The sequence below is a fragment of the Eretmochelys imbricata genome, chromosome 13 (genome assembly GCF_965152235.1).
Source record: "Eretmochelys imbricata isolate rEreImb1 chromosome 13, rEreImb1.hap1, whole genome shotgun sequence".
Classification (NCBI taxonomy): domain Eukaryota; kingdom Metazoa; phylum Chordata; order Testudines; family Cheloniidae; genus Eretmochelys; species Eretmochelys imbricata.
In genome coordinates, this window is record NC_135584.1 from 32,802,726 (window position 1) to 32,815,863 (window position 13,138).

The following is a 13,138-nucleotide window of genomic DNA, read 5'->3' on the forward strand; positions in this document are numbered from 1 at the left end:
CCGCCGCCACTCTCCCACTGGTAATAGCTTATCTTAAGTGATCAGTCTACTTACAGTGTGTATGGTAACACCCACTGTTTCATGTTCTCTGTGTATATAAATGTCCCCACTGTATTTTCCACTGAATGCATCCGATGAAGTGAGCTCTACCTCAGGAAAGCCTATGCTCAAATAAATTCGTTAGGCTCAAAGATGCCACGAGTCCTCCTTTTCTTTTTGCTAATACAGACTAACACGGCTGCTACTCTGAAACCTGCCACTTAAAAAATTGCAATCCACACTCGTTGGGCATCACAACCTGAAAGAAATCTTTCCTGAATCCCCACGTCTGGCTTTCAAACAACCCCCTCACTTCTCCAACCTCATCAGCAGAGCCAGCTCCCTACAGACTCAAAGCGACCACCAGACCCAGCCAGAACCAACTCAAAGCGATGCCAGACCCGGCCAGAACAACAGCAGCAGCCATATCTCCAGTGCTACAATGATCAACACCCATCACAACATACCTGTCAAGATCTATGGATCCTACACAAGCCTATCACAACATGTGGTGTACTTCATGCCGTGCACTAAATGTCCCAATAGCAATTATGTGGATGAAACCAGACCATCACTGTGCTCTCAAATGAAGACACTGAAAAATGATAAAAGACAAAAACACCCTATCACCTGATGTGAACACTTTTTTCACAAAGTGATCACTTGATATCAGTCCTTTTCAATATGTTCTAACTACTTATGCTAAACAATCTGTTCCACGTGTGACATTCTGAGTATGTTCCCCAGACCTGAACAAGAGCTCTTCTGTATAAGCTTGAAAGCTTGTGTCTTTCACCAGTAGAAGACGGTCCATTAAAAGGTATTAACTCAGCCCTCTTGTCTCTGTAACATCTGGGTTTAAACACAATCACAACAGTGTGTGGCATTTTTTTTTGACAGTTTCCATCTGAGCAGTCTATTATAAGCAGCCCGGCTAGCTCAGTTGGAAGAGCATGAGGCTCTTAATCTCTGGGTCATGGGTTCAAGCCCCATGTTGGGCAAAGCAAGTAACTTTGGAGGGATAGAATCATAGAATATCAGGGTTGGAAGGGACCTCAGGAGGTCATCTAGTCCAACCCCCTGCTCAAAAGCAGGACCCATACCCAATTAAATCATCCCAGCCAGGGCTTTGTCAAGCCTGACCTTAAAAACTTCTAAGGAAGGAGATTCCACTGCCTCCCTAGGCAACACATTCCAGTGTTTCACCACCCTCCTAGTGAAAAAGTTTTTCCTAATATCCAACCTAAACCTCCCCCACTGCAACTTGAGACTATTACTCCTTGTCCTGTCCTCTTCTACCACTGAGAATAGTCTAGAACCATCCTCTCTGGAACTACCTCTCAGGTAGTTGAAATCAGCTATCAAATCCCCCCTCATTCTTCTCTTCTGCAGACTAAGCAATCCCAGTTCCCTCAGTCTCTCCTCGTAAGTCATGTGTTCCAGACCCCTAATCATTTTTGTTGCCCTTCGCTGGACTCTCTCCAATTTATCCACATCCTTCTTGTAGTGTGGGGCCCAAAACTGGACACAGTACTCCAGATGAGGCCTCACCAATGTCGAATAGAGGGGGACGATCACGTCCCTCGATCTGCTCGCTATGCCCCTACTTATACATCCCAAAATGCCATTGGCCTTCTTGGCAACAAGGGCACACTGCTGACTCATATCCAGCTTCTTGTCCACTGTCACCCCTAGGTCCTTTTCCTCAGAACTGCTGCCTAGCCATTCGGTCCCTAGTCTGTAGCTGTGCATTGGGTTCTTCCGTCCTAAGTGCAGGACCCTGCACTTATCCTTATTGAACCTCATCAGATTTCTTTTGGCCCAATCCTCCAATTTGTCTAGGTCCCTCTGTATCCTATCCCTGCCCTCCAGCGTATCTACCACTCCTCCCAGTTTAGTATCATCCACAAATTTGCTGAGAGTGCATTCCACACCATCCTCCAGATCATTTATGAAGATATTGAACAAAACCAGCCCCAGGACCGACCCCTGGGGTACTCCACTTGACACCGGCTGCCAACTAGACATGGAGCCATTGATCACTACCCGTAGAGCCCGACAATCTAGCCAACTTTCTACCCATCTTATAGTGCATTCATCCAGCCCATACTTCCTTAACTTGCTGACAAGAATACTGTGGGAGATCGTGTCAAAAGCTTTGCTAAAGTCAAGATACAGTACATCTACTGCTTTCCCTTCATCCACAGAACCAGTAATCTCATCATAGAAGGCGATTAGATTAGTCAGGCATGACCTTCCCTTGGTGAATCCATGCTAACTGTTCCTGATCACTTTCCTCTCATGTAAGTGCTTCAGGATTGATTCTTTGAGGACCTGCTCCATGATTTTTCTGGGGACTGAAGTGAGGCTGACTGGCCTGTAGTTCCCAGGATCCTCCTTCTTCCCTTTTTTAAAGATTGGCGTTACATTAGCCTTTTTCCAGTCATCCGGGACTTCCCCCGTTCACCACGAGTTTTCAAAGATAATGGCCAATGGCTCTGCAATCACAGCCGCCAATTCCTTTAGCACTCTCGGATGCAACTCATCCGGCCCCATGGACTTGTGCACGTCCAGTTTTTCTAAATAGTCCCTAACCACCTCTTTCTCCACAGAGGGCTGGCCATCTATTCCCCATGTTGTGATGCCCAGCACAGCAGTCTGGGAGCTGACCTTGTTCGTGAAGACAGAGGCAAAAAAAGCATTGAGTACATTAGCTTTTTCCACATCCTCCATCACTAGGTTGCCTCCCTCATTCATTAAGGGGCCCACACTTTCCTTGGCTTTCTTCTTGTTGCCAACATAGCTGAAGAAACCCTTCTTGTTACTCTTAACATCTCCCACTAGCTGCAGCTCCAGGATAGCTCAGTGGTTTGAGCATTGGTCTGCTAAACCCAGGGTTATGAGTTCAATGCTTGAGGGGGCCATTTAGGGTTCTGGGCCAAACAGTGGGGAGTGGCCCTACTTTGAGCAGGGTGTTGGACTAGATGACCTCCTGAGGTTCCTTCCAACCCTGATATTTTATGAAGGTTTTCAGATGTCAATTGCCAAAAAGCAAAATTTTTCAGGTTTCAGTTGTTTTGATGAAAAGTCAAAATCTTCTCCCACCCCGTTCCTCTACAAAATCCCAACTATCTGTCTCCCCCTTATTGTGTGTGTGTGTGTGTGTGCACAAACATCTCTTGTATACTGCATTTCTGTATCCGGGCTCACTGAGACCCTCCTTCTTTCACAATAGGACCCAGACTGACTGATCTTCATTTCATTCAACTAGTCTGGATTCTTTGTGAGGGTCACAGCCCTCCTGACAGCGTTTCTCAGGGCCTCCTGGACCTCTCTGTTTCTCAGGCTGTAGATGAGCGGATTGGCCAGGGGCGTCAGGACTGTGTAGCAGACGGAGAACACTTTGTTCAGGGCTCTCCAGGTACCAGATTTTGGTAGCAGGTAGACAATCATTATGGTCCCATAGAAAAGTGCCACCACAATGAGGTGAGAGGAGCAGGTGGAAAAGGCCTTTTGCCTCCCGGTGGTGGATGGGATTCCCAGGATGGTCGCAATGATACAAATATAGGAAGCCAGGGTTAATAGAAAAGGGGAAATGACACCTAGGAAGGAAAGTATATAAGTAAGTGGGGTGATCTGGCTGGTGTCACTGCAGGAGAGTTGAATCAGTGAGGTGAGATCACAAAAGAAATGGTCAATTTCATTAGGGCCACAGAAAATTAACTGTGATGTAACACATGTGAATATTGTACAAATTAGAAATCCACTAATCCAAGACCCAGCTGCTAGCTGGAGGCACAGCTGGACATTCATAAGGGTTCCATAGTGCAGCGGTTTGCATATGGCTAAATACCGATCGTAAGACATGGCTGCCAGGAGAGAGCACTCTGTTGTTACTAGAGAACCAAAGAAATGAAACTGTGTGATGCAGCCGGGAACAGAAATGGTTCTGTCCCCAGTCAGGAGACTGGCCAGGAGCCTGGGCAGGATGGTGGAGGTGTAGCAGGTCTCCAAGCAGGACAAGTTTCCCAGAAAGAAGTACATGGGGGTGTGAAGGTGCTGATCAGCCACAACTAGAGCAACGATGAGGATGTTCCCAGCCATGGTCGCAATGTAGATCACCAGGAAAATGAGGAAGAGAAGGGTCTGCAGTTCAGGGAGATCCCCGAACCCCAGGAGGATGAATTCCATGATGGCTGTTTGATTTTTCCCTTCTCCTTTCTCCATGAGCTGCATCCTGTGGTAGTGAAAGTGTAATGAGCATCGAAAGATTTGGCTTTACCATGAAATTGTGTTGATTTCCATCATTTGATCCCCTAAGAGTTCCCACTGCAAACAGAGAGCTGGGTTTATATTCTCTCAGACCAGAGAAACTGCTTCACTTCCACCTCAGGGCACTGCCACCCAGTTAATTTGCCACTCTTCTGTCCCACACCCCAACATTTCTCATTCACAGATTCTTAGATTTAAGACCAAAAGGGACCATTGGATCATCCAGGCTGAGTCCCTATGTAACAAAAGGCACGTAATTTCCCCACTTACTCTGCACTGATCTCAATAAGTTGTTTTTGGCTGAGACAGACCTTCCAGAGAGGCAGCCAGTCTTGATCTGGAGATATGAGGAGTTGAAAATCCACCTCTTCCCTTGCCAGTTTTTTCCAATGGATAATCACCCTCACCAGGAAAAATAAAGAAAACGTGCACCTTATTTCCCATTGAAACGTGCCTGGCTTTAGCTTCCAGCCCTTGGCTCTGGCTATGCCTGTTCCTGGGCAATGAAAGAACCCTTTGGTAACCAGGGTTTTGTCCCCATGAAGGTGCTGAGATGCTGTAATCAAGTCACTTCTCCTTCATACACTGAACAGACCCAGCTCTTTAAGTCTCTCACTGGAAGGTATTTCCTCTAGCCCACACATCATTTGTGTGGCTTTTTTCTGAACCCTCCCCAATCTCTCCACAACTGTGATACACCATGGCCCCAGCCCTGCACATGGTATTCCAGCATCGGTGTCACCAGTCTGCAGAGGTGAAACCCCCTCCCTGCTCCTATTCTCTGCTCCCCTGTTTATACAGCCAAGGACAGCGTCAGCCCACGGCCCACCCCACTGCTCTGGGAGCTGATGTTGGGTTGCTCGCCTTCTGTAGCCCCTACCCATGCTGTGATGGGGGCCATGGTCACACCCACGAGCTGCCCTGGGGAAGGGCAGGAGGGAGGTGGCACCATGGCCATGCCTGCGAAGAGGGAGTGATGCTGACCCACAGCACAGACGGGAAAGTGACTCTGCCTCCGGCCGTGACCAGGGCACAAATCAAACCACCCTCGGGGCAGACGCACACGCAGACTCCTCTCCTTCATAGCACAGTAGTGACTGGTCCAGAGACACTGACACTGCTGATAACGAATTACCAGCTGTGACTGTTAACTATTAATTACTGGCTGTCAGTCACTGATTGTGTTGTGGCAGGGGATCAGGTCCTTACTGCGCTGGGTGCTGTGTAAACACCCAACAATTAGAAACAATTCCCAGTTGCTAGACGGCTCGGAGCGCGCTGGGTGGAACTGCAGGCATGGGCGGCAGGTTTGTATAATTTTTGGTGGTGGCCAGAACCCGCCTCGGCCCAAACTCCTCCCCCCACGTGCCCAAGGCTCTGGGAGGGAGTTTGGGTGGGGGAGGAGGTCTGGGGTGCAGGCCGTAGTTTGGGGCAGGGGATTGGGGTGTAGGGTGCAGGCTCTGGAAGGGAGTTTGGGGATGGGAGGAGGTGCGGAGGAAGGGGGTGCAGGTTCTGGGAGGGAGTTTGGGGATGGGAGGGGGTGCGCAAGGTGGGGGTGCCGGGGTTAGGGTTGTGGGGTGAGGCTGCAGATGAGGGGTTGGGGTGTGGGAGGGACTCGGGTGAGAGTAGGAATGTGGTGGGTGAGGGCTCTGTCTAGGGTTGGGGGGTTTGGGGTGTAAGAGAGGCTCAGGGCTGGGGCAGAGGGTTGGAGTGCAGGGGGATGAGGGCTCTGGCTGGGATTGAGGATAAGGTGTTGGGGTGTTGGAGGGGCTCAGGGCTGGGGCCGAGGGTTAGGGTGCCGGGAGGGGGGTGAGAGCTCTGGCTGAGACTGAAGATGAGGGGTTTGTGGTGTTGGATGGGGCTCAGGAGGAGGGTTAGGGTGCAGGGGGATGAGGGCTCTGGCTGGGACTGGGGATAAGGTGTTTGTGGTGTTGGAGGGGCTCAGGGTTAGGGTAGAGGGTTGAGGGTGTGGTGGGGGGTGGTGAAAGCTCTGGCTGGGGGTGTGGGCTCTGGGGTGGGGCAGGGCTGAGGATGAGTTTGGGGTGCAGGCATGCTGCTCCGGGACAGGGGCCAGAGAGGAGGACTCCCCGAAGCCCTTTCCCTGCCGGCAGCAGCGAGCTCTGGGAGAGGAGCCCCCCTTTCCCGACCTCCCCAGCAGCACACTCACCATTGTCACTACACTCATCACTGTCACTGCATGTGCTCCTAGGGCCCCTCTCAGGTCCAGGAATCTCCCTGGCCTCCCCCGTGGTGGGTGCCGGGGGTGCTCCGTGCGCCTCCTCCCCTGCTGCTGCCCCTGACTGTAGCCTCACTGGGGGTAAGGGATGGGGCTGCCTCCTTTCCCAGCATGGGGCAGGAGCGGTGCCTGCGGGTGGGGGAGCCCCCGGTGGTAGTGGAGGGTCCCGCCGGAAAAGGGAAGGGTCTGAGGTGGAAAGGCAGGCTCAGAGTCAGTCTGCCCTGGCAGTCGAGAAGTGGGGCACATGGAGCTGCACAGAACGCTCTGCTCCGGGGCCCGGGACGCATGCTGGGGGGCTGGGTGCAGCAAGCGGGGGGCCGGGGGACACTCGGGGGAGGCACGGGGGGGTGGCAGGTGGGCCGGGGGGACACACCCGGCCCCAAATAATGGTGGAGCTGGGCCCCTGGGCTCTGAATATTGCTGGTGCCAAGGCACCATGTGGAGATATAACTTGCCGCCCCAGGCGCTGCCATAGGGACCCCCTAACTCAGCCCTGCCAGCTGCTCTCTCACTGCAGCGGTGCCGGGGCCTGGGGTGGGAGATACGGGGGGAGAATGGAAAGTCTGCCTGTGCCCGGTACTCATCCGCCCCCGTTACTGCCGTGTCCGAGCTCCTCGCAATCTGTAACCTGTTGATCTTCACGCCACTCTTGTGACTTAACTTTGGGAGCTTGGGTGCTTCTGAAAATCCCACTCGGTGCCTAAATACCTTTCAAAACGTGATCCAAACTGACTTTCCCAAGGTTTCCCAGCATGGCTGCGGCTGAGCAGAGAAAGGACCCCAGGTCTCCCGTCACAGGCTGGGGCCCTAACAGCTGCGGGCCCCACGCGCTGGGGGAAATGAAGGGAGAGCAGTCAGTGATCGGGCAAAGGTTGTGACACAGACACAGGGAGCACTGCTTCCTGACCTGTAAGGATTCCAGTCTCCGTTCCGTGCAGTTCTAACGTACACCCCTTTCCTGGGGAAGCTCAGCACCCCCCACAAAATGCTGATACCCTCTCTGCTCCCACGGAAAGCCACGGAGGAGTCGCTCATGAAGCATCTCAGCACTGGGCCAGGAAGGTAGATTGGAATCTGCCCCCCAGGAAAGGCTGGAGAGGCAGCTGAGAACCTGAGGGGCAGGGTCCCTGAGCAAACAACCAGCCGTCGGGGAGACAGAGGGGGACAGCCAGCCAGAGGGATAAGAGAGCTGGGTCTCCTTTCTGATTCATCCGTGTCTCTAGCATCAAACCACAAAAAAACTGACTCTGAAGTCCTTCCTCCGGCAGAGCTCCCAGCATGTGAGGACACTGCACGAGAGGGTGTCTCAGACCAAGGGCTGCATAGGTGTAAGGACCTGAAGATCTGCCCCGAGGCTAGTGACACTCACCTTCAATCCTCAGCATGCAGCAGCGTGCTCTCCGTGGCCAGGGACGGGGGCTGGTGTCAGTCAGCCTTCATAGCTCAGTTGCTGGGCAGACCTCTGCCTGTGGCTGCTCGCTGCCCAGGGTGATTGTTGGCATCACACAGACCGTTAGTGCGTCCTGCTCTGGGTTCTTGCTGGGTTTATCAGCGAAAGCAGCTGCCCCCTGGGCCTTGCCACTGCTGTTGGGATATCCCCTGGGACTGCTGCCAGCGATGCTCTGGGTTCTCTGCAGTGGGGAATTGATGCTTTGTTCCATGTTTAAATGGTGTAACATCATAAGAATGGCCATATGGGATCAGACCAAAGGTCCATCTAGCTCAGTGTCCTGTTATCCAACAGTGGCTTCAATCCCTTTAATGATCAGATTGAACTCCTACATACCACTTTCCAGACATGGGTCTCAACGTATGTTGCAAAGGGTGGCAAGTGCCCCCATCCACATTTCACAGGCGAAACAACTGAGGCACTGAGAATGGAGGCAATTCCCAAAGGTAACCCAGCCTTGGCGTAGCTAGGAATACTTTCACCCAGCCACCAACTTGAGCATCAGTGCAACAATCCCATAGGGTGGATCTAGATTCGTTGCACATTGGGCGCTACCCGGCTCCATCCCTAGCTAGGCCCTGACATTCTCTGGCCATCCGGATCCATCCCTAGCTAGGCCCTGATGTCCTCTGGTCTCCTGGATCCATCCCTAGCTAGCCCCTGACATGCTCTGGCTGCCTGGATCCATCCCTAGCTAGGCCCTGATGCGCTCTGGATGCCCGGATCCATCTCTAGGTAGGCCCTGACGTGCTCTGTCTGTCCGGATCCATCTCTAACTAGGCCCTGATGTGCTCTGGCCACCTGGATTCATCTCTAGCTAGGCCCTGACTTCTGGCTGGATGTTCAGTGTATGTCCATCACTGGAGACCTTATCATGCCACTGAAGCTTTCGGTGACTGTGTGACTGCTGATCATACAGTGGCAGTGCTTGGTAAACCCCCTTCGGCATTTGTTGGTCATCCAGCCTGACAATATGTCTGTACCAAGAAAGCTGCCAGAACCGAACCGGTGCGGCTGGAGGCAGTTGCTGGGTTTGGCTACAAACATCCTCATTCCTGATTTCGTCCTGCCACTTGATACGGAGCAGCTGACATATGTAAGGGGACTGTTGCCCCCTTACTGAAATTCAGTGGGGGTGTTTTAGTTGTTAGCTCCCAGTACTAAGAAGGGGGAAGTGTCGATGGAGAATGGGGAGAGGCCAGGTCAGCCTGAATGACAGGCTGGGCAGGCTAATCAGGGGGTCAGGAGGCCAGGGAGGTCCCGTCCTCCATGGAAGCTGGAATTGCCTGGGTCGAACAGAGTGGGGCTGAGCTAAGGGGAAAGCAGGGGTTCGAGCTGAGCTGGGGAGCAGAGCTGTGCCAGATCCAGAGAGAGCAGACCCTGTGCTGGGAGCAGAGCTGCAGCCCCAAAGCCAGAGGCACAGCCCAGAGAGAGCAGACTTGCCCTGGGAGCAGAGCTGCAGGAATCAGAGCCAGAGGGGCCAAAAAAATCTGATGAGGTTCAATAAGGATAAGAGCAGGGTCCTGCACTTAGGACGTAAGAATCCAATGCACTGCTACAGACTAGGGACCGTATGGCTAGGCAGCAGTTCTGCAGAAAAGGACCTAGGGGTGACAGTGGACGAGAAGCTGGATATGAGTCAACAGTGTGCCCTTGTTGCCAAGAAGGCCAATGGCATTTTGGGATGTATAAGTAGGGGCATAGCCAGCAGATCGAGGGCGTGATCGTTCCCCTCTATTCAACATTGGTGAGGTCTCATCTGGAGTACTGTGTCCCGTTTTGGGCCCCACACTACAAGAAGGATGTGGATAAATTGGAGAGAGTCCAGCGAAGGGCAACAAAAATGATTAGGGGTCTGGAACACATGACTTATGAGGAGAGGCTGAGGGAACTGGGATTGTTTAGTCTGCAGAAGAGAAGAACGAGGGGGGATTTGATAGCTGTTTTCAACTACCTGAAAGGTGGTTCCAAAGAGGATGGTTCTAGACTATTCTTAGTGGCAGAAGATGACAGGACAAGGAGTAATGGTCTCAAGTTGCAGTGGGGGAGGTTTAGGTTGGATATTAGGAAAAAGGTTTTCACTAGGAGGGTGGTGAAACACTGGAATGCGTTAGCTAGGGAGGTGGTAGAATCTCCTTCCTTAGAAGTTTTTAAGGTCAGGCTTGACAAAGCCCTGGCTGGGATGATTTATTTGGGGATTGGTCCTGCTTTGAGCAGGGGGTTGGACTAGATGACCTCCTGAGGTCCCCTCCAACCCTGATATTCTATGATTCTATGATTCTAAGCAGCCCAGGAGCTGGAGGCAGAGCAGCAGCAGCCATGCAGAGACCGAGTGATGGAGCTGGGGCTGGAGCAGTCCGGAGCTGGGTGCGGTGAGCACCTGGGAGAGCGAGGGGGACCCTGGGCAGCGGGCCCAGCACAGGGAGATGCCTCAGCCAAGAGGCTCTGCGGGCCAGGCTTGGATCGTAACCCCGACAGGGCGGGGGCTACACTAGGAAGAAGGATCCTACCACTTAGAGCCTGAGAGCGTGTGGCCACCACCAGAGCAAGTGTCCAACCCACAGCATCCCTGCAGCACAGCCAGGGCCTGAGAAGAAGGCCTGGGACTTACAAGGGACAGGCTGTGAACTGCCCTGACGTTCCAGAGACACTGTTTGTGATGTTCCCTGCCACAGAGCGGGCTGATGTGTTTCCTTTAACCTTTCCCATTTTCCCTTATTCTTTTTAAAATTAATTGTTGATGAAATAACTTGCATTTGCTTTAACTTGTATGTAATGGTCAGTGGGTCAGAGAAGTGCCCAGTACAGAGAGAGCACCCTGGAGTGGGGACACCCTAGCCTCTGTCCTAGGTGATCACAGCGGGGTTGGGGGTCGAGCCCCCCAGGAATCCTGGGCCCAGCCTTGTTGGGGTTACAAGGACTCTGCCAGACAGGAGAGTAGAAAAGGAGTCCTCAAGGGCAGGGAAGCCACTGGGTAAAGGAAGTGGGAGCGAGGACTCAGATCCTTTCACTAGCCCACTTCACCGGGGTAGTGCAGAAGCCAGGAAAGTTCCCCACAATAGTGGGACTATTCCCCCGCTTAAAAGTAGACAACGAGAATCAAAAACCATTATTCCGCCACTTCTCAGCCTGTCTCAGAGCCCTGGTTTCACGGTGGTACAGCAGAGTTGGTGTAACCGCAGCTCCATATATCTCTAGCTATGCCAGAAGCTGGATGTCATAACGTCCGCACGGATATCACTGAGATGCCCAGAACATGGCAGCAGCCGCTGATGTATGAGAGAGCGTCCACATCTTTTGAGCATCTTCCAGCCCCATCTCTGATGACAGCTGCTCCCTGCTAAATGTCCGGTCCACACAGGTTAATAGTGAGGTGCTTGTGATCTGGAGCTGGAGGGTGCTTGATGGTAACAGTAATGAAGTTTACTTTTATCCACCCATCCTGCCACAGCTCCACCCTGTCCCTGATATGGGCCTCATTGGCACCCTCAGCTGGCTCAGAATGGACTGAACTAAAAGTCCAAAGCAGAACCTCAGCCCCTCTGAAACTGGTGCTTTGAAGTCTGAAGGAAAATGGTTCCACTGGCCGTTACCTGAGCCATTCTGCTGTAGAAGGCAGTGGGGCCAGATTCTGAGCTCAGCTACCCAGCCACCCCCGTGTCATTCTGCGGACACCCCGTTGTCACTTGGATTGACAGTCTCATCACGTTCGTTAACGCAGGTTAAAATCCTATCAGCTGGTCAAATTTCAAGGCAACCCAACCAATCCAGCGTGTCTGGACAGACCCCCATGTAGACAACAAGGTTGTATGGGAGGGGGTCTCAAGGAACCTTAAGACCCCAAGTCCCCCATTAACTTTCAATAGGGCTGGGATTTTAATTGGATTTGGGTGTCTAACTCCCTTAGGCTGGAGGGTCTCACAGTTCATTGCCAACTGGGGCTGGGGTGGCCGCAGGGCCGGGGTGAGACTGCTGTCTAGACCTGTCCTTGAGGGCCTGGACGTGGGGTGCTCAGACACCCCTCTAGTGTGAGGAGAGCAGCACACGTCCCATTGACTCTCACCCGGCAGATTTTTTAAATTTAAAAATATCATTATGTATTTTTTTATTTTATGCTTTTAAATGTTGTTTTATATTCTTTTAATTGATTTTTAATTTATAAAAAGAAAAGGAGGACTTGTGGCACCTTAGAGACTAACCAATTTATTTGAGCATAAGCTTTCGTGAGCTACAGTGCTCAAATAAATTGGTTAGTCTCTAAGGTGCCACAAGTACTCCTTTTCTTTTTGCGAATACAGACTAACACGGCTCTTACTCTGAAACCTTTTAATTTATATTTATTTTATACTCTGGCCAGCTCCCTCCAACCTGGGCCCCTCACCCCCACCCCAACTCAGGCCAGCTCCCTCCAACCTGGGCCCCTCACCCCCACCCCCATTCTGGCCAGCTCTCTCCAGCCTGGGCCCCTCACCCCCGCCCCAGCTCTGGCCAGCTCCCTCCAGCCAAAGCGAGTGTCAATCTAAGTGATGGGGGTGACCTCAGAAGGATGCCGGGGGTGGCTGGCTGGCCACAGTGACTGTACAGCAAGCAGAGTTGCTTGGAAAATTGTCACTGGAACAATTGTTCATCTGCCTTCCCAGCCCCAGCTTCAGAGGGGATGGGACCCAGTTCAGTCCATTCTGGGCCAGCCAGACGATGCCAAGCAGGGCCCATGTTGGGGACAATGTGAAGCTGCCAAATTGTGGCTAGATTGCATCGTTGGAGCCCTCTGTGGCTCACCTGGTCCGCACACTGGTGCAGAGGAAGCCACAAAAGCATGGAGCAAGTGGTGGTTCTCCCCCCTCTGGGCAACCAGCAAGGAGCAGACCCTGTGATCTTCAGGTCTCCTGAACTTTACCCCCTTGGGGTAACACTGCCGAGACCATCCGGAGTCTGACCTTAGGCAGACAAACAACGCATAGTCAACCTGTGGAACTCATTGCCAGCGGATGTTGTGAAGGCCAAAAGTATAACAGGGTTGAAATAAGGACGAGATAAGTTCATGGACGGTGGATCCATCAATGGCTATTAGCCAAGAGGGTCAGGGACACAACCCCATGCTGTGGGTGTCCCTGAATTTCTGACTGCCAGGAGCTGGGACT

General features: G+C 52.4%; 1 protein-coding gene and 1 non-coding gene across 2 annotated transcripts; one reads left to right on the forward strand and one right to left on the reverse strand.

Annotated features, from left to right (window-relative positions):
• Positions 1–967: 967 nt before the first annotated feature.
• TRNAK-CUU (transfer RNA lysine (anticodon CUU)) lies at positions 968–1,040 on the forward strand. The gene has a single exon. It is a non-coding gene; the product is annotated as a tRNA-Lys (tRNA).
• A 2,266-nt stretch (positions 1,041–3,306) lies between these two features.
• LOC144273751 (olfactory receptor 11A1-like) lies at positions 3,307–4,348 on the reverse strand. The gene has a single exon (XM_077832456.1). It carries the CDS (start codon positions 4,273–4,275, stop codon positions 3,307–3,309), a length of 969 nt encoding a protein of 322 aa, XP_077688582.1. The 5' UTR covers positions 4,276–4,348.
• Positions 4,349–13,138: the final 8,790 nt, after the last annotated feature.

Excerpts from the sequence above, each read along its gene's own strand:
- LOC144273751 (XM_077832456.1), bottom strand. The coding sequence starts at position 4,275 with ATGCAGCTCATGGAGAAAGGAGAAGGGAAAAATCAAACAGCCATCATG.